We start from the raw sequence: 19,935 nt of genomic DNA, 5'->3' as shown, positions 1-19,935 counted from the left end.
CCGCCTTTCAGTACTTTATGAATGATGTTCTTCGGGAACTTATCGATGTCTGCGTCATTGTTTACATTGACGATATCCTGGTATACTCTTCTTCAGAATCTGATCACAGAAAACATGTTAGGGCAGTTCTTGAGAAACTGCGCCAGCACAGACTATTTGCAAAACTCGAAAAATGCGTTTTTCATACCACAGAAGTTGAGTTTCTCGGATTCATCCTGACACCTCAAGGAGTCCGAATGACTCGCGAAAGGTGGACGCCATCCTCAAATGGCCATCTCCAAGCTCGGTGAAGGGAGTTCAGAGCATGCTCGGCTTTGCCAATTTCTATCGAAGATTCATCCCGGAATTTTCCCGAACAGTCCAACCCATCACCGCTCTTCTAAAGAAAAACAAACGCTTCGAATGGACTCTTGAGGCCGAACAAGCCTTCCAGGACCTGAAAACCAAATTCACCTCTGCACCTGTATTGATGCACCCGCACCCAGATCTCCCGTACATAGTGGAAACCGATGCTTCCAGTTCGGCCATGGGAGCTGTCCTGTCGCAAAGAGACCCAAAAACTAACCAACTACACCCAGTGGCCTTTTGGTCCAGAAAATGTTCTCCTCCTGAAATCAACTACGCAATTACCGATAAAGAGTTACTGGCCATCAAATCTGCTTTCAAGGCTTGGCGTCACTACCTTCTCGGGGCAAGACACACCATCACCGTAATTACGGATCACAGAAACTTACAGTATTTAAAGATGGCCAAAGCTCAATCTTCACGACAACTCCGATGGGCTCTATTCTTTGCGGAATTTGATTTTGTAATTACCTATCGCCCTGGCTGCAAGAATGGAAAAGCAGACGCCTTATCCCGGATTGGCATGGAAGAACCTAATTCGGGCTTAGAACCTGTGCCCATCATACCTGAGCAAAGAATCTTAGGCTTAACTTCATTGCAATCTATTGAGGATATCCAAACGCAAGTAAAACAACTTCTAGACTCTTCAACCTTACTGGAATGGAGTCAAAAGGGTCTTCATTACACCGTTAAGGATTACTTACCCTACTTCCAGGAGCGGTTGTTTCTGCCAAGTAAAGAATTGCAAGAACTTGTTATTGCCCATCATCATGAATCTTTAATGGAAGGACACCCTGGTATCGCTAAAACGGAGGAAAAAATCAAACGCCACTTCTGGTGGCCTTCTTGGAGAAAAGACATAAAGTCTTTTGTACTGTCTTGTGGAATTTGCGCCCAAAACAAGGCTCAAAAGAAAAGGCCAGCCGGCCTACTTCAACCCTTGGATATTCCACCGGCACCATGGCACACCCTGTCAATGGACTTTATAACAGATCTGCCTCCTTGTGCTGGTTACAACACAATCCTTGTAATTGTGGACCTATTCTCCAAAATGGCCCACTTTATCCCTTTAAAGGGTTTGCCTTCAGCTTCCACCTTGGCCAAGGAATTCCTGGAGAATATAGTTCGCATACATGGTTTCCCTTCCATTTTAGTCTCGGATCGTGGAAGTCAATTTAGCTCACATTTTTGGAAGAAGTGTTGCCAACTAGCACAAATAGATGTGCGGTTATCCACCAGCCACCACCCCCAGACCGACGGACAAACCGAGAGAACCAATCAGACTCTCGAGCAATATCTTCGGTGCATGTGACACCAATCCGAGTTAAATTGGAAAGACATCCTTTGGATCGCAGAATATGCATACAACAATTCAGTGCATTCTGGAACCGGACAAACCCCCTTTTATACTATGTATGGTCACCATCCTCAGACCTCTGATCTAGATCCACCTCTGACCCTGGAAATGCCCGCAGTAAATCATCTGCATTCCACAATAACCCGAGCCTTCAAAGAAGCTGCAACTCATTTACAGCAAGCCAAGAAAAAGTATAAAGAAAACGCTGATGTGCACCGAAGTAAAACTCCTCCTTACCAAGTAGGAGACCAGGTATGGCTAGCAACTAAACATTTACCCCTCAAGGGCCCGCGAACCTTCAATCCCAGATTCATAGGACCTTATCCCATCAAAGCTATAATCAACCCAGTGGCCTTTAAACTGGATCTACCGTCCAACATGCGTATTCATCCAGTTTTTCATGCATCACTTTTGAAGCCAGTACAACCAGGAACCCGATTGTCCAAACCTCCAGATCCAGTTCAAATTGAAGGGGAATTAGAATTCGAAGTTAAAGACATTTTAGACTCCAAGGTGGTAAAGTCGAAACTAAACTCTTCTATCTTGTTGACTGGAAGGGATATGGACCTCAGGAGAGATCGTGGGAGCCTAGTAACTATGTCCACGCACCTCGATTAGTACAAAGGTTTCACCGGAGATTTCCGAACAAGCCCAAACCCCCGGAGGGAAGAACCTTGGGAGGGGCCTTGAGGGGGGGGTACTGTCATGATGCCTACCTCCAAGGAGCCAGGTCCGACCCAGCAACCCCAGAGGCAGGCATCATTTCCCCCAGGGGAGTGCCAGCGGGCCCAAGCTGGGGCCCTTTGGACGCAGTCTTGGCGCCTTAGGCGCCAGGCTCATGTTGGACCTCTGTCCTGGCGCCTTAGGCGCCAGGCTCATAAAGCTAGACATGTGTTCAAGTGTTTTAATGTGCACTTACCTGATGCAGACCATGCTGCCACATCCAGGCCCTCTTGAGGCCTGAATAGGAACTACTTTACCTGTGGGACTACTTTCCACCCGGGTGTGGTCGGGGAAGGATACATACCTGATCGGAGGAAGGATAAACACTTGGAACTTCTTCCAAAGCTATTTAAACCACACCCGATCAGCAACTCACGCTTCGCGTTGTTCTGCTCCTCGCAGCTGGACGCTCACCGTGTCAGCTCCTGCATCTGGACTTCAGCCACGCCTGTCAGCATCCTGGGTCACCTGCAAAGGGAGACAAGAGACCTACCAGCTAAACTGCACCACGGAGACATCACCGACGATCCTGAAAGGGAAGACATCATTTTTAAAAGCATTTCGTTACGATCGCTGCAGCGCTGCATTTCACTCACCTTTCCTGGGTTCCTCCATCTTCAGCAGCGATCATCCGGATACACAGCCACTTCCCAGAGCCTAGAGAGAAAGACATAGAATAAGAGGTGAGAGAAGGAAGGGAATAGGGAAAGCCCAGTTTCCTTCTAAGACTTACCTGTTGGGTCATTCCCATTTCATTTCGGGTCTTGCTGCTTCCAAGCAGGACCCCGGCCCCTATGGGGAAAAAAGACAAAGACATTAGATGAGCGAATGCAAAAACATCACCTGAGCGCTCATCTAGGATTTACCAGATCTTTACTGGAACTGCACGTTTCACTTCGGGTCGGCGCCATATTTCTGGCATTCCGAACCCCGGCCCCTATGGGGAAAAGACATCAACATCAGCGCTTTGTTGCAAGAAGTCTCCAAAGGAATCTTCATTCATCACCTGAAAAAAGACAATGAACATTATTATTTAAAGCTTGAACTTTTGAACTTGCAACAGAACTTTTACAGCGCCTTACCAGTATAATCAAGCTTACCTGAACTCCCATCCAACCTCAATCCAGTGAAGTAACTGGGTTCAACGCGCCCCTGCGTCAGAAGCAGGATGGAGAGCTCGTCCTTTCAGAATCTAAGGTGAGACTTCACGGGGAATCGTGAAAGGGTATCGTGGAGGGTTGGAAGAAAGTGGGAGGCTTGAGCATAACTCAGTTAGTAGGTAATACTCCCTTTTCACGCACAGGGGAATATTCCTGCGAGCCGGAGAAGCCAGAGTAGAGGGCCCTTCCTGTCCATCTTCAGAGTCCTGCGCTTCACCATTGAAGAAGCATCAGCACTCGAAGCCAGACCTGCGCCTCCGTGGAAATCAGGTGAGCGTTACACTGTGTCCGTATCTGAGGAGAGTGTGGTTACAGTGGATTTGTTGGGCTCGTTAGTATTAGGTGGTCTTCCTCTTGATGCAGTTGTAGGTCTTTTATTAAATGTGTAGACTCTTTTAAATTTGTAATCTAATTAGTCACGCAGAAATTGTTTTTTTATTTTGATTTCTGTTGAATATTTGTCGATAATTTCATCTAGTATCTCTTAATTTTTAAAAGTTTTCTCCGGAATGTTGAGTTTTTCTATGTTTTCTTTTACTTTGGTAATTTCTTGTATTAGTCGAATATGTTTGATTTTAGCATTGTTGATTAATCTATGTATCATTTCATTGGAGGTGGTAGTTAGCAATTGTTCCCAATCTTGAATCTCTTTGATGTCATTATCTTCAAATGGGGGAAAGATACAAACTCTTTTTTTTTCAGAAAAAACCTTTTTCTTTTGAACCTATATATGAAAGAAAGGACAGAGAGACAAGCCTAGGTCCATACTTACGAAGCGTTGTCGTAGAAGAGTAGCAACGCATCGGCTTGCTGGAGAGGACGCCAGGTAAGCTGTTCGCGGAGTAGGGGGCGGAGACCCACTGCATTTCGCGAGTCGAGCATCTAGACTGCTGCACGCGGACCGAGCCCCCATCTTGGGAGATGAAATGGAAGCTGCATGGCGTCGAGTCCACCGATGCCAGAGGGACCAGCGCTTCCTGAGAGGCGTGACAGAAACTTTTGGGATCCCATACAATTATTTTGTGTTTGGGGAGAGCCACTGGGTTGTGATATGATAGTTCCAGGAGAGTGGGGAACCACACCTGATACCTCCAGTGCAGAGTAATCCGAACTATGGATGCTTTCTGCCTCCTCACTTGGGCTAGCGTCCTCGCAATCATTGAGAAGGGTGGGAAAAGCATAGCTCATTTCTTGACCCCATGCGTGGAGGAATGCGCCTGTTCCTTCCGCCTCTGGATCCGGCCTCCAGCTAAAAAAGCGAGGTAGTTGGCTGTTCAATCTCGATGCGAAGAGATCGATTTGGCATGGACCCCATCGAAACATCAAGTCTCGGAACACTTCCTCGTCCAGCTTCCAGTCGGTGGTGTCTCTAAGATATCTGGACACTTCCTCATCCAGAGTTCCAGTCGGCCACTTCGTTCTGGCGGCCCGGTAGGTACTTTGCTGTCACTGATACTGTCTATGAAGACAGATTTCCCAGTATTCCTTTGCCATTTCTGCCAACCATTTGGACCTTGTGCGCCCCAGTCTGTTTATATATCTAACTGCCAACACTTTGCCCATCTTGAGTAGAACACAACATTGTGCTCTCTCCTGAGTCCAGCATCTCACTGCAAAGGACCCTGCCAGCAGTTCCAGACAGTTGATGTGTAGGGATGTTTCTTGTTCTGACCACCTGCCCCGTGTCCACAGGTTCCCGCATCAGGCTCCCCAGCCCCATCTGCTGGCATCGGATTCTGTGATCAGGTTCGGGGATGAGCCAAATATAGCTCTCCCATTCCAAGCATCCATCTGACGCAGCCACCATTCCAACTCGTCTCTTCCTTCCTGGGAGATTGGGACGCTTGATTCGTAAGATGCGCCCCTCCTGAGTTATTGGATTGTTAACCTCTGTGGGGCTCTGTAGGGCACTGTAATGTAGAGGCCCCGGGAATAATGCTTGAATCGATGACGCTAGGCGTCCTACCAGCCACGCAATGTCTCTCAGCGACATCTCTTTTCTTGATAAAGTATGTCTTATTTGTTTTTTTATATCGTTTACTTTGTTAATTGGCACACTGAGAGATCCCTGTATTGTGTCCATTACGAAGCCCAGGAATTCCATGGTCTGTTCTGGGTGAACCTTGGATTTCTCACAGTTGATCAGAAAACCCATTTTCTGCTGTAGTTGTACAGTTGTTTGTACTTGTATCTGGAGTAAGTCCCTGTCCTGGCACTTTAAGCATATATCGTCCGGGTAGATTATGAGGCGTATGCCCTGACCCCTCAGGTGAGTCACTATCGGTTTCATAACCTTGGTGAAACACCATGGCGCCGAAGCCAGCTCGAAGGGTAGGCAACGAAATTCACATGTTGTCTCTCCCTAGACAAATCTTAGAACCTCTGGTGCTCTGCCGCTATGGATGCTGTCAGATATGCGTCCTTCAGGTCTATCCTGGCAAACTAGTCGCCCTGTAGTAATATATCCCTTAGAAGGCAAATCCCTTCCATTTTGAAGTGTCTGTAAATCACACATTCGTTCAACCCCTTTAGGTTCATGATAGGTCTTACTTTGTGTTTCCCCTCTCACTAGGAACATGTTGCTTACGAGCCCAACTGCGGAGCCCATCACCTGTTTTATAGCCCTTTTGGGCTCTATTCCCTTTAGGTCTTCCACTAACAATTGTAGGTCATCTACGCTTAGACATATACATCTTGGGGGGTTCGTCTGTTGTAGTGTCGTGTACAAATCTATGTGGAAACCCTGAACCGTCTCTAGGACCCAGGAATCCTCCCCACTACTGCCGGTGTACCTATGCTTGAGGTGCGCTGTAGTTCGATTGCCCTCACCTGTGGGATGCTGTTGACAATCTCCTTATCGCCAGCCTCTGCCCCTTTTTCTACCCCTGGAGGGGAAGAAAGGGGTCTGTCTCAGATCCTCTTGTTCTCTCCAGTGTGTTCTATCACTGTAGGGCCTGTTGTATGGGAAACAGCCAGAAGAGCGACACCTTCCTCTGCCGGCCTTCCCAAAAATGTGTCTTCCGAACACTCTCTTGAGTGAAGCTTGTGCTTTATCTAGTGCTGCATAGGAATTCGCAAATGTTGTTAATTCTTTGATAAATGAATCCCAGAAGAGTTTCCCCTTCATTGCATTTGCAGCCTCCGAAGAGGCTAACTCACTCAATTTGGGGTATATTTTGACTAGTAGTGATCTCCTCCTTTCTGTGGTAATAGCACAATTGGCATTTCCCAATATACAAATGGCCCTCTGGGCCCGCCGATAAGTAACATCAGGTCCACTGGCTCGTTCTTTGCTCTGGCCACTTCACCTATTTGTAATATCTTAGTGAGTGGTCCTACTATATCCAACATCTTGTCCTGGCGGGAGAGCCAGGACCTGTCTAAACCTTTCCTCACGTCCTTCACGTATTTCCCCATAAATGTGACCATTTTCTCATCCATCTCGGGAGTCTCTGCGGCTCCTTCAGGAAGGTCTGGTCTCAGGCATTCTACCCTCAATTTGCTTCCGACTTCTTTCGCCAGAGGTGCCCTTGGGCGTTTCTTCAGATAGCCTGCTATCTTCTTTGGTGGTTCCCATTCAGAAGACTGGGGGTGTATCAATGCTTCAGGGTCAAAGTCATCACCTCCACCATCCTCCTCGTTATCTACTTTCTTTTTCTTTGGTGCTTTTCTGCCTTCCTCGTTCGAGGATGATATTGAGTGAACCTCCTCCTCAGAATAATCATCTTCCCAGCCATCATCCTCCTTGTCCGAGGTATCAGATGATCCATCTTGCCACTTGCTAGGCCTTGCTCTGGCTCTCACCTTTCTTCTCTTACCACCTTTCTTTTTTGGTGGAGTGCCCGGGGGGGTATGGGCCTCATCTGCCCTAAGGGCTGTTTTTCTGCCCACTTTCACTCTCACCTGTGCTTTAATCCCTTTGAGCTCTTCTAGCCTCTGTGAGAGCTTGAGCCAATCCTCCATCAGAGCAATTTGTTTAGGATCCTGCCCCAATGAGGCTCCCAGAGCCTTCTGTAGCACTTGGGTCATGTCTTTTTGGCTTCTCTTTTGGCTAATACTAGCCTTTCCTTCATCACTGGAGGAGCTCATCGTTGGCACAGTTATCAGGGATTATATTTTTTATCAATAGGTTGTTTGGGATTGTCCCCGTCACGTTTGAATATATATATATATATAACCTTATTTCAGATCAGCCAGGCTTTTGTATATATAAAAAATAGCAGGTTTTACCTGGCACTGCGCCCGTCACAAAGAAAGCGCTGCAGTGACTCTTGTAGCCTGCAGGGGCGCTGTTCTCAGCACTCGCGATCTAACGATCATGATGCTGGGCTTGTCACTGTTCTCTGCAGTGAGAGCTGTAACTCACAATCAGCTAAAAGCCAGTTCATTGTTTTGTTTAACACACTTTCTCATCTGCGTTCTCCCTTGAGGGTTTAACCGACACGGTCACTAAAGGAGAGAGGCGCCGGAACTATGAGGTCTCGTCACGCTTTCCTCTTCTGTGACTGTGCTGCCCTCTGTGGATACACTGAGTCATTGTGGTCGCCGGAGCCCCAGCGCCGTTGTGGCCGCAATTAAATTGTTAATCTACCTTGCGGATATGCTCTGCAAAATAATCTATGATGTGCGCGCATGCGCCACAAAAATTCATTAACCTTAATCACAGTTTCATGAATAAGAGGAAATAAATGTGTACTTAACTTGCTGCAGAGCAGCAAAGAAAGAGGAAGTGATGGAAGATGTACAGCGTGTTTATGGACATGAATAGTAATGATTGGTTATGTTGGTCAGGTGGTCAGTTCAGAGACCAATAATATTGGGACTACCAAAGACTCTATCTAAACTGGAAGTTGTAGTTTGATATTTGTTAATATCATATTGGTTTGTTCATTGCTGCTCTAATAGTAAAATGAAAGACAAAGCATAATCCGAACCTCCGGTCTTGACATAGGCCCTCATTACGACCCTGGCGGAGTGGGTTTACGCCAGCGGTATTCGTGGCGGACCCGTCCGCCCTACTACGAGTTCCCGTAGCGCCATGGAGCCTTTCTCCACCTGGTTTTACCGGGCGGAGAAATCCATGGCGCTAAGGGACCTCGTTGTTAATTACGCCACCGTACTTTACGGTGGCGTAATTAACGCCTTCCCCACTCCCATTATACCCTATGGGGCAAGAATGGGAATGGGGAAGGGTAAAATGGGGATTGGGGATTTACCGCTCCGCCAAGGTCGGCATGGGGCGGAAAATCCGCCAACCCCCATGGCGCTATCGGCAGCTTTCCGCCGTGCTCCGAGGTGAATTTAGCACCGCGATTTCCGCCAGGGTCGTAATGAGGGCCATTGTCTAAATTGCAATTTGCTACATTCACCTATATCAACTTCTTACACATGTCCTAAGTCGTAGGGCCCCTTCACAGGTTTGGCAGTATTTATTATGTGTAATAATACCTCTGGACTAAATTATCACTAATACATGCAGTAATGGCAATTTACTGCATTGTTCAGGGTTTGTATAATTACCTTTTATGATGTGCCACAGGGCTTCTTTGGGGTTAGTTGGAATTACTGCATGCTGCAAAACTGCCCAGCCTTTTTCTGCCACTTTTTCTGGAAGTATTACTTCCATACCAAAACAGTCTTTTGTTTTTTTTAATGGGCTACTAAACCCATAATCCTGCACAGCGGTAAAACAGTAAGTGTTCTCAAATACCTCTTGTTTTACAATTTCTGTATAATTTATAATGAGACCCCCAATCTTCTTTCCAATGATTCTGGAGGTTGTCTTGAGGTGTTTTGGTAGAACCTGCTTACAATGGGAAGGTTCTACAGAATAATGGTGGAAGGTCCGGCCCTCTGTTTGGTCTCCTTCTACCCCTTGACGTACCAGGGATCTGCAAACTATGGCTCGCCAGATTTATTGAACTATGTCTCCCATCGTCTGTTACCATTGACTATGCTGGCTAGGGCTGATAGGAGTTGTCCAAAATATCGGTAGAGAAATAGGTTGTAGACCCCTAATATATGCAATATTCTAAATGCTGGTAAAAACAGCTTTGAGAAGAAAGAAAACGGCAAAGCAATCTTAACTGCTAAAGTGTTTTTAAGAAATGTTCCTTCTCGTGGTTTTCTTTCGTAATGTTAGCAGACATTTTGTTCTCATTCTAGAATATTCTGGAGCTGACCCTCTACGACAAGGACCTTGTACTTGATGATGAGCTTTTAGCTGTCAGTTTTGATGTTGGGAGGCTCACACCTGGCAAGCCCTCGAGGAGCACCTTCCCGATAAAGCCGCAGGTGAGTGTACGCCCTCAGTCTTCACTAGCTTTCCTGTGGTCATTCTCATGCCCACATTCATAAATTGGGTACCCTGTTGCTTTCGAAATTGCTTTGAAAAAATGGGTATTTATGAGTTAAGGGGTAAAAGGGGGTGAGGAGGGTTTTCGGTAGGGGTAATAATGAAGGAGAAGGGGAGGAATGGGGAGGGGGACACTTCCAATAAAACAAAAAATTGAAGTAACATTTCAAAGTAATTACTGTCGATAAAGTGATATGGGACCATAAATTGTGTACGTTAGGAAAAATAAAATTAATCTTAATGGCACATTTTAAAACTTTTTCTATGGCTGTTGGTCGATTTTGATTTGGCTGTTTTTTACAAATACTTCATAATGCTAGTTTCAACACCAGACACCAACCCCCTGCTGCCCTAAGAGAAAAGTACAAGTTGATACGTTGAAGTGTTGGGGAAGTGAATCCTGAGACTTGAGTTGCAGATGCTGTCTTGAGGACGGAGCCTCAAGACCCTGTTTCTTTTGAAATGTGTTGCCTTGAACTTAGGAAAGGGAACCCCTGAGGATTGTGTGGAACTGTATTGCTTGGAACTTGAGAAAGGTAATCTTGAGACTTTTGTGGAACTTCTTTGAACTTGGCGAAGGGGAGTTATTGAGAAAGTGAAGAGCTGGAAGAAGCTCCGAACTTTGTGTTCATCACCATTTCTTTTATTATTGACATCCCAAGACATTCTTTAGCTTTAATTATGAGGGCAAGGTTAGGCTTTGGACACAGACAGACTTTTAAGTTGAACTCTTTGACTCAGATTTTCCTTAGTTTAGTTCAGGTAGGGAAATCCTACCTTAGCATAGGGAAAGTTGGGTCTTCTACCATCCTGACATTTGAGTTAATGCATTATTTCTATTTTGAATCTGTTGCCTGTGTCTTGCTTCATGGTGCCTTCACACTCCTCCCTCCAATCCTCTCACAACACACCCCTGTCACCCAGGAGGATCCCCATAGTAGATCTCAGCTCCAGTCCTCCCCTAACCTGCTGCCCATACCACCTTTGTACACCCTACCGGAATGCAGCCACCACCAAACCCCTTTACTCCTACGTCCTGTCTCCTTTCCTCCATACTTATGGGACATCTCTCCGTCCCGTGGGACGAGACCGGAGCACTCTGTAAAAAGCACCCAAAAATTGTTTTCAAAAATGTGTCCTTCCTCTCTTTCTGCGCGGGGCCCGCCCCGCGCATCGCCCATCGGTCCTTTTCTCCACTCGTTCGGGACTGGACGCACTTGCAACCTCGGAAGGTTTTCCTCCCTTTTTCCTTTCTGACTCTCGCTAGCGATCCTGTACTAGTCTGTCTATGTCGTTCAAACTTGACTTTCCAGACTGTTCATCGTGTCACCGTCGTTTCGTGAGGGCGGATCCCCATCCTCTTTGCTTAGAGTGCTTGAGTCCGGATCACCATTGGGATTCCTGTTTTTACTGTGATTCCCTTTCGGTCCGGGCACTTCAACATCGGTTGGAGCGGTGGGAGGAGGTGTTCCGACAAACTCCTCCTTCACATTTTCAGGCGTTCATCGACGAGAAGAAAAAACGCCCGGTAAATTCTTTACTTTTCAGAGCACCCCGGCCGGGGGATACCTTTCCAGGTTCCTCTCAGGCCGGGAGGGGCGTTGATCGCTCGGTCACCGGTCACCGGTGCCAGTTGGGCCTAATAATAATTATACCGGAGTTCCTGTGGGGGCTGTTTGTGGACCCAGTTCTACTGAGTCGTGGGGTACTGGAGCTCGCTCTGAGGCCTCTCTGTCGGCTTCCCTCAACAATAAGACGGGGGTGCACCCGGGGCCTTGGGTGGGCCTCTGTCACCGAACGGATGTTCGAGACCCGCGCAGATAAGGCTGTTACCGGACCTGGGTCCGAGGTTCCTCGTCCAGAGGGTAAAGCTACCAACAGTTCTGAGAGGCCTGGCAAGGCCTTGTTGGTGAAAGTTGTTTCTCACCGTTCCCACTCTTGCGGCGAGACCAGACCTGTTGAGGGGGCAAAGCAGCAAAGTTCTTCTTTTACCGGCAGTGCCGAGGTCCTTCCTTCGAAGGCTAATTTGGCGGTTGGTATGTCACAAAAACATTCCAGGCCTCACAGTACCGGCTCTGCCGAGGTCCCTTATGTTAAGGCCAAAGTTAAGACCCCTGATCCATCGACGGGGACCCCTGCCTCACTTCCTCACGTGCCGCAGTTCCCCTCAGATGAGGACAAAATGGCGCCCGTTCCCGCCACGACCGCAGTGGCCATTTTGGGTGCTACCCCTACAACTACGCCATCGGCCTCAGGTGTAGGGCTTGGTTCCTTGGGTGAACATAGAGTCCCTTGTGCGCATCCTTATCGGCTAGTTTACGACTGGAACGCTCGGATGCCTCTTCCGCAAAATGTTTCGTTGCTTTCAGGGTCGGCACCGTTGATTTATGTGGATATGTCGGTGGAGGGGCCAGTGTGGCACCATTCCCCGTTACGTCCCTGGATTTGTCCACCTCATGAGAGGCCTCCTCAGGTTCCGAAACAGTCCCCGGAGGACGCTTTTTTTAGTCAATTTCAAACGCTTATGCGTACCGACCCCATGAGGGAGTATTTCAATGGGCTCTTTAGGGAGATATGTCCGCCCGTGCCTCCGGCTCCACCTGTTCCTCCGGTGGTTCCGCTGGCGCCTCCCTTGCCTATGGTGCGTTCCCCGACTCTTCCGTCTTTGCCTTCATTGTCCCGGGTGGACAAGGCAGCGCCTGACACGGCTCAGCAGGATCCTGACCTGTTGGATGACGCGCAAGGCGATCAGGACAGCGAGGACCTTAGGGCTTTTCATGACCGGGTACTGGACATGATGAACTTCTTGGATGTTCCAGTGCCCAAGGCACCCGCTCCGCAGGACGGCGTGCTTTCTGGGGCGTTCACCTTGTCTCCCTTGGAGCGTACCGGCCTGTTCTTGCAGAAGGACGTTCTGGCCGAGGTCTGCAGATTCTGGGAAAAGCCACACTCTGGACCTTTTGTCAATAAGAAAATTGACGCGAGATACAGGCTGCATTCTTCGGAAGAGGTGGCCCTGTCGTCTTGTCCACCCCCCTCCTCCACAGTAGTGGCTGCGGCCACTTTGCAGTCCAGGCCTGCAGCATCCTCTTCCACGACGGCTACTCACATTCTGGGAAAGGAGGACAAGCTCCTCGACTCCCTCGGGAGGAAAATCTTCACCAACTCGGCCTTGCAGCTCAGGCAGGCCAACGCTGAACTGATGTTAGCGGGAGCTAACATGCGGATGTGGAAAGGTCTGTCGGAGTTTGAGGAGTTTATCCCGGTCGAGAAGCTGGAAGACTTTAAAGGGGGCTTGGTCCAGGATCTCCTGGAGGCTGCAGCTCATCACGTAGACACCTCGGCTCTGGGCCTTATGCTGGGGGTTGATACCTCACGGCAGGCGTGGCTGCATGCAACTAAATTCTCAAAAGAAGTGCAGGACAAGGTGTTGGACCTTCCATTCGATGCGAAGGAGCTCTTTCATTCTACAACAGATGTAGACGTCACCAAGACGAAGGATAGCACTCAGACAGCTCCTTGTCTGTCCTGGTTAAGGCTCCTTTCAAGACCCAGAGACCGTTGTTGCAAAGTCGACCTTCCTCTGGCTCTAGGGGCTTCCTCGACTGAAAATCTCGCAGAGTGGATACCCCTGCGGGGAACAACCACCATAGGCAACAACGGATGCGGTTTTTCTCGCGCTCCTCAGCCTCCTCCTCAGGTTCAGGTGGCACCACCACTGATAAACCTACTAAATTAGGGTTTTCCGCGCTCGCACGAGACCCCGGTGGGAGGAAGCATTGCGTCTCATTGTGAGGTGTGGCAGACCATCACAGAAGACAGATGGGTCTTGTCAGTCGCTCGGGCGGGCTTCCGCTTACCTCTACCCACTACCCCACCCCTCAACACTCCTTTTCAGCTGTCGGGCTCGCCCTCTCTCAAAGCTGAGGTTCAGAAACTTCGGGACCTCAGAGCTGTGGAACCCGTTCCCCTTGGGTATTGAGGGGAGGGCTTTTACTCTCGGCTGTTTACGGTGCCCAAACCCAACCAGGCTGGCCTGCGCACCATCCTAGACCTTTCCCAGTTCAATAGTTTCCTACCCCAAGAGAAATTCAGGATGATCACTCCCAGCCAGATACACTCCTCCTTGCAGATGGGCGATTGGCTCAGCGTGGTGGATCTTCAGGATGCGTACATGCATATCCTGATTTGGAACTCACACAGGAGATATCTCCACTTCTCTTTGGGAGAGGAGCACTTCCAGTTTCGAGTGCTTCCTTTTGGCCTCAGCTCGGCGCTGCATGTCTTCACAAAGATGATGTTGGTGATTGCGGCCCATCTTCGTCTCCATGGTATTCATGTGTATCCATATTTGGACGACTGGCTCTTACGCAGCTCTTGTCCGCTGGCAGCAGCGGGCAATCTCCAGTCTCTCCTTCACCTCCTGTTCCATTTTGGGCTGTTGGTGAACTGGCGGAAATCTTCCATGATGGTCTCTCAGGACCTGATTTTTCTGGGTTTTTGCTGGAACACGATCGACTGCAGAGCGTACCTGGCTGGGGACAGAATGGCGGATCTGTTAGGCACGTGTCAGATGTTTGCGCAGTCGGAGAGCATGTCGGCCTGGTGGTTCCAGAGGCCTCTGGGCCTCATGGCCTCATGTGTGCCGGCTCTTCCTCTTGCTCATCTCAAGATGAGACGGACCCAGATGGCTCTTCGGAGTTCCTGGCGTCAGGCGGTGGACCCGGATTCCAAGCTGATAATGATTTCGGATTCCATGAGAGTGGACCTGGAATGGTGGTCATCTCTCAGCAACCTGTCGGTGGGTGCAGGTTTTCAGGACCCAGCTCCTATGGTGACGATCACGACGGACTCCTCCTTCCTGGGGTGGGGTGCAACATTAGATCTTCTACAAGTATCGGACCTCTAGTCGCCTCAGGACAAGCTCCTGCACATAAATCATTTGGAGCTTCTGGCGATCTTTCTAGCGCTCAAGGCGTTCAGACCGGTCATTGCCAACAAGGTGGTCTGCATACGCACGGACAATGTGGTGTCAATGTATTACATCAACAAGCAAGGGGGAACGAAGTCTCCCCCTCGTGGAACGGTCCATCCAGATTTGGGAGTGGGCTGTGCTTCATGGTGTCTGGCTGCTTGCAGTACACATACCGGGCCAGCTGAATGTCACAGCGGATGCCCTCAGCCGGCGGACAGTGGTCAGCTACGAGTGGGAGTTGAAGGCAGAGGTCCTCTCATGGATCTTCTTGCGTTGGGGCACACGGGAGGTGGATCTCTTCGCTATGGCGGTGAACAGGAAGCTTCCTCGGTATGCTTCCAGAAGGGGGGCTGGAAGCCTCCACTCTGGGGGATGCTCTCGAGATTACATGGCACAACATGAGAGCTTACGCCTTTCCGCCTCTGCCTCTAGTCCATCGAGCAATTTGGAAGCTGAAGAACTCGGTGAACTGCTCCCTTCTACTCATAGCCCCCTGGTGGCCGGCCAGGTTTTGGTTCTCAGAACTTCAACACCTGTCGGTGTATCCGCCGATCAGGCTATCAGTGACCCCCGATCTTCTTCATCAGGGGGAGCAGCAGATATGGCAGCCCTCCCCACAATCGCTCAGCTTTGCGGCATGGTGCCTGAGTTCAGGTCTTTAGAGCATCTTAACTTGTCTACGGATAACATGCGTATTATCCAGGCAGCCAGGAAACCCTCGACCAGATCCCAATACAGAAGTAAATGGCTCAGGTTCTGTCATTGGTGTTTGGGAAAGCAGTTGGACCCAAGGGTGGTTATGATTGACACTGTGCTGTCCTTCGTGTCCTCCCTAGCAGAGTCCGGTGTTCACGTTCTGTCCTGCAGAACCTACCTTTCAGCGGTCTCGCCTTATCTTTCTACAGACCAATGTTCTTACTCTCTGAGTAACACAGTCGTCAAGAGGCATTTTGCAGGCTTGACACGCCACTACCCTCCAGTTCGTAGTCCGCACCCGCCGTGGGACCTAAATGTAGTCCTGATGGCGCTGTGCCATAAGCCTTTTGAACCCATGGCCAAGGTGGACCTCAAGTACCTATCATGAAAAGTGTACTTTCTGGTCGCCGTTACCTCAGCAAGACGAGTGAGTGAGCTCCAGGCCTTGTCAGTGGAGCATCCCTTCTTGGTTTTTCACAAGGACAAGGTGGTCCTACGGACAAACCCTGCCTTTCTACCGAAGGTGGTAACTAAATTCCATCTGAATCAGTCGATCTCCCTGATGGTCTTTTTTCCGAACCCTACCTCAGAGGCGGAAAGGGTTCTGCACTGTCTTGATGTCAGAAGGGCTCTTAAGTTCTACCTTGACAGGACTTCCGAGCTTAGGAGTTCTTCTCAGCTTTTTGTGACTTTCGGTAACCCTCAGGGTAAGCAAGCGTCTAGGGCGACTATTTCTCGGTGGATCGCCGCCTGCATTACGGAGTCTTTCACCATCCGAGGGCTGAAACCTCCTAAGGGTATTCATGCACACCTGGTGCGGGGCAAGGCAGCTCCGGTTGCTTTTCAGAACTATGTCCCGTGGGAGTCCATCGCTAGGGCAGCTACTTGGGCCTCCTCATCTGCTTTTTGTAAACATTATTGTCTTGATATGAGCTTGAGAGCTGATGCTCAGTTTGGTCAGACTGTGCTGAAGAACCTTTTTCAATAAGGGGTATTTCCATCCACCCGTAGTTCCAGTTAGGAGTGCTTTGGAATCTCCCATAAGTATGGAGGAAAGGGGACGGGACGTAGGAGTATAACCAGGTTACTCAACGTAGTGACCACCTTACTCCTAGTCCATAGTCCCCTTTCCTCCATCCACCCGCCCGCCGTCCCCTCTACTAAGGTTCCTCTGTTATTGCTAATAGGTCTCTGACCTGGCGATAGAAAAGGACTTATGCGCGGGGCAGAGCCAAGGTGGGTGGGGTTACGGCCATGTGCCGGGCCCCGCGCTGAATGAGAGGAAGGACACATTTTTGAAAAAAAAATGTTGGATGCTTTTTACAAAAAGGACGGCGAGATGTCCCATAAGTATGGAGGAAAGGGGACTATGGACTAGGAGTAAGGTGGTCACTACGGTGAGTAACCTGGTTAGTCTCCCCCATACTCTTTGTCCCCTTTCATCAAACACCCCACCTAGCAACGGACTAAAGTGCATCCTAATCAATGCCAGGTCTGTTGCAAGAAGCCACCACAACATGTACGAATTCTTCTCTGAAGGCCCAGACATCCTATTCATCACAGAAACCTGGTTCTCCCAGGACTTCAGGCCCATTGCACACAAGGCCTTCCCCCCAGACTAACCTCTTATTGTGCAGAATAGGACCAGCACGGCAGGCAGAATTGCTATCCTTTACAAATGCCGCCTCTCCATCTCACACTCCGAGGAACAAGCCTGTAACTCCAACTGCAAATCCCTCCCAGTGAAATTTCTCATCACACCAACACAAACTCACAGCTTCTTACTCAAATACAGACCCATGGGCTTCAACAGAGATTTTGCTGAGCCCCTCAGCGCATCCTTACCGGCCATCCTGGTAACTCCTCCCTCACTCACCATGCTAGGGGATTTCAATAAATGGTTCGACGTTCCATATAAGCCCTTGACATGATCCATCCTGGACAACCTGGAATCCCTTCATCTGACAAAACTAGTTTCAGGCCCCACACACTTTGTAGGCCACACACTAGACACAATCTTGAGCTCTTCTGAACTGATCACCACACACCCACTTCGGCCACTAGTAATTAATTGCCTCATCTGCAATTGCAGTTACAGGTAGTGTCAGCGTTAAGCCCACATACAGGACAAGCCATGACAGGGTCTGTGCGCTGATACCCTTGATGGCATCCACCCAACTAACCATAGCTGTTTCACCACATTTAGTGAAGGCAACTTTTTTAAGCCTTTGGAGTGTTTTTACTATTAATAGTAACACAATGGTATGGTATGGTAATGTTTATTTATCAAGCTCCTATACACAAGGCAAGTTTTTCAAAGTGCTCAAGGATGGTGGGAACATGGGAAAAATCAACAGTCGTTCAGAGCCATTGAAATTCTGAGAGGATAATAGTCTGCACAGGCAGAGTAAGTGCATATAATACAAATTAACAGTTGAGACACAGCAAATAGGCCTGACTGCGATTCCGCAGTTTTACCAAGTGCAATTAAGGTGTGAAGACAGGGGAGAACAGACAGACGATCTTCAGGCACGGTGCATTCGGATCGTGCAAGTGCATGGACGGTAACAGGGAGGGGGAGGTCCAAGTGCACCCAGTCAGTGGAGACTGGGATAAGTGCAGAGAGAGCCGCTCTCTTGGGTCATTTCTTAAGTGCAGTGAGGGTGAGCGAGTGCAGGGCCCTGACGCAAGTGCGAGAGAGTACTTGCGCGGCTGCCAGGGACCTGTGAGACTCTGAGGTACACCAGACAGCCAGTCAGCAAGCTCTAAGAAACGGAGGGGGAGATGGAAAGAGCAGAGAGTTAGGTTAGCAGGGTAGAGAGAGAGAGAAGTAAAAGGAGAAGAGGAAGGTCTCTAGGAGTTTCCGGAACATAAGATGATAATGCTCAAGACGGAGGGTGACAGGGAGGCTATTCCAGAGGGAGGTCCCTGCTGAGGATAAGGATCTCCCTCTAAATCTGTGCTTGGAGAACCGGCTCACTCGCACAAGGTTGGAGGTAGATGAGCAGAGGCAGGGGCGTTGCTACATTTGGAAAAGATCCGGGGCTATGCTAATTTTGGGACTGTCGGGACTTGGGGCTAGCTAGCCTTTTTGGTTGTAACCCTTGAGCTTTTATCCGGGTCTACAACCAAAAGACCCGGGGCTATAGCCCCCTCAACCCCTCCCTTGCAACGCCTCTGCACAGAGGGCTCGGGAGGGACAGTATTTAGGTAGACAACGTTGCAGATAGGTAGGTCCCAGGCCCCAAAAAGCCTTGTGGATAATGCAGAGGGTCTTGAACTTTATCCTTGCAGCCACGGGGAGCCAGTGAAGAGATTTCAGCACCTGAGAGATGCGGTACATGGGCTTGAGGCCAAGGATAAGTATTGTGGTTCTGTTCTGGATGAGTTGCAGAGGGCGCAGGGCAGAAGCAGGGATGTTGATAAAGAGTTCTGTTGCAGTAGTCTAGCCTAGAGAGAACCAGGGCTCTGGAGATAGTGGTACGCTGGGGGAAAGTGAGAAAAGATAGAGTACCTTTGAGGAGGTGTAGCTGGTAGTTAGACTTTTTAGAGATGTCCGAAATGTGAGGAAGGAGAGAGTGGAGTCAAAGATGATCCCAAGGTTTTTGGTCTTGCAGGTGGGTGCGGGTGCAGGGCCAAGGGAGGCTGGCCAGAGTGAAAGTGGGAAGGCGGGAGCAGGGGTCCCATGGCGTTGAGGCAAAGGTAATTTGCAGCACACCATGACTGAATAGCGGACAGTCAGATATAAGTGAGGAGGAGGGGAGGCGGCGGATGAGGGTAGCCTGAAAGACAGTTGCGTGTCATCCGCGTAGCACTGGAAGTTAGGGGTGAAAGTGACAATCCCACGTGCCATGGCAGCCATGTAGATGTTGAAGAACCAGGGGGATAGGTTAGATCCCTGGGGGACGCCACAGGTTGAGAGAGCGATAGTCGAGAGAAAGGCTCAGAGTACCACCTGGGGTGGGAGGTTAACCACGCCAGAGCCTGACCTGTGATTCCTAGGGTGTCACAGAGATGTGCGATCAGGATGTTGTGGTTAACCATGTCAAAGGCAGAGGAGAGGTCAAGCAGAATGAGGACAGAGGGAGTGTTAATGTCAAGGTTTGAGAGCAGGTCTTCAGAGGTGTTCAGAAGAGCGGTTTCCGTGCCTCTGGATGCTCTAAAACCAGACTGATGGCCGTGGAGGCACCCAATAGATTCAGTGTGATGGGCGGCTGAGAGATAGCCAACTTCTCCAGGAGTTTGCCCAGGAAAGGAGTGATAGAGATAGGGCGGTAGTTCGCCGGAATGGAGGGGACAGCAGGGGGTTTCTTGAGGAGAGGGT

General features: G+C 49.3%; 1 protein-coding gene across 1 annotated transcript in view; it reads left to right on the top strand.

Moving 5' to 3' along the window:
- PLA2G4F (phospholipase A2 group IVF) overlaps nt 1-19,935 on the top strand; it is a 403,704-nt gene that overhangs the window by 184,916 nt on the left and 198,853 nt on the right. Inside the window, exon 4 of the mRNA XM_069638816.1 lies at nt 9,751-9,879. Coding sequence (XP_069494917.1) covers nt 9,751-9,879 — 129 coding nt within the window. The remainder of the gene's footprint in view (nt 1-9,750; nt 9,880-19,935) is intronic.

The sequence above is a fragment of the Ambystoma mexicanum genome, chromosome 14 (assembly GCF_040938575.1).
Source record: "Ambystoma mexicanum isolate Mex_15411 chromosome 14, UKY_AmexF1_1, whole genome shotgun sequence".
NCBI lineage: Eukaryota > Metazoa > Chordata > Amphibia > Caudata > Ambystomatidae > Ambystoma > Ambystoma mexicanum.
This window is presented reverse-complemented; position numbering and strand designations above follow the sequence as displayed.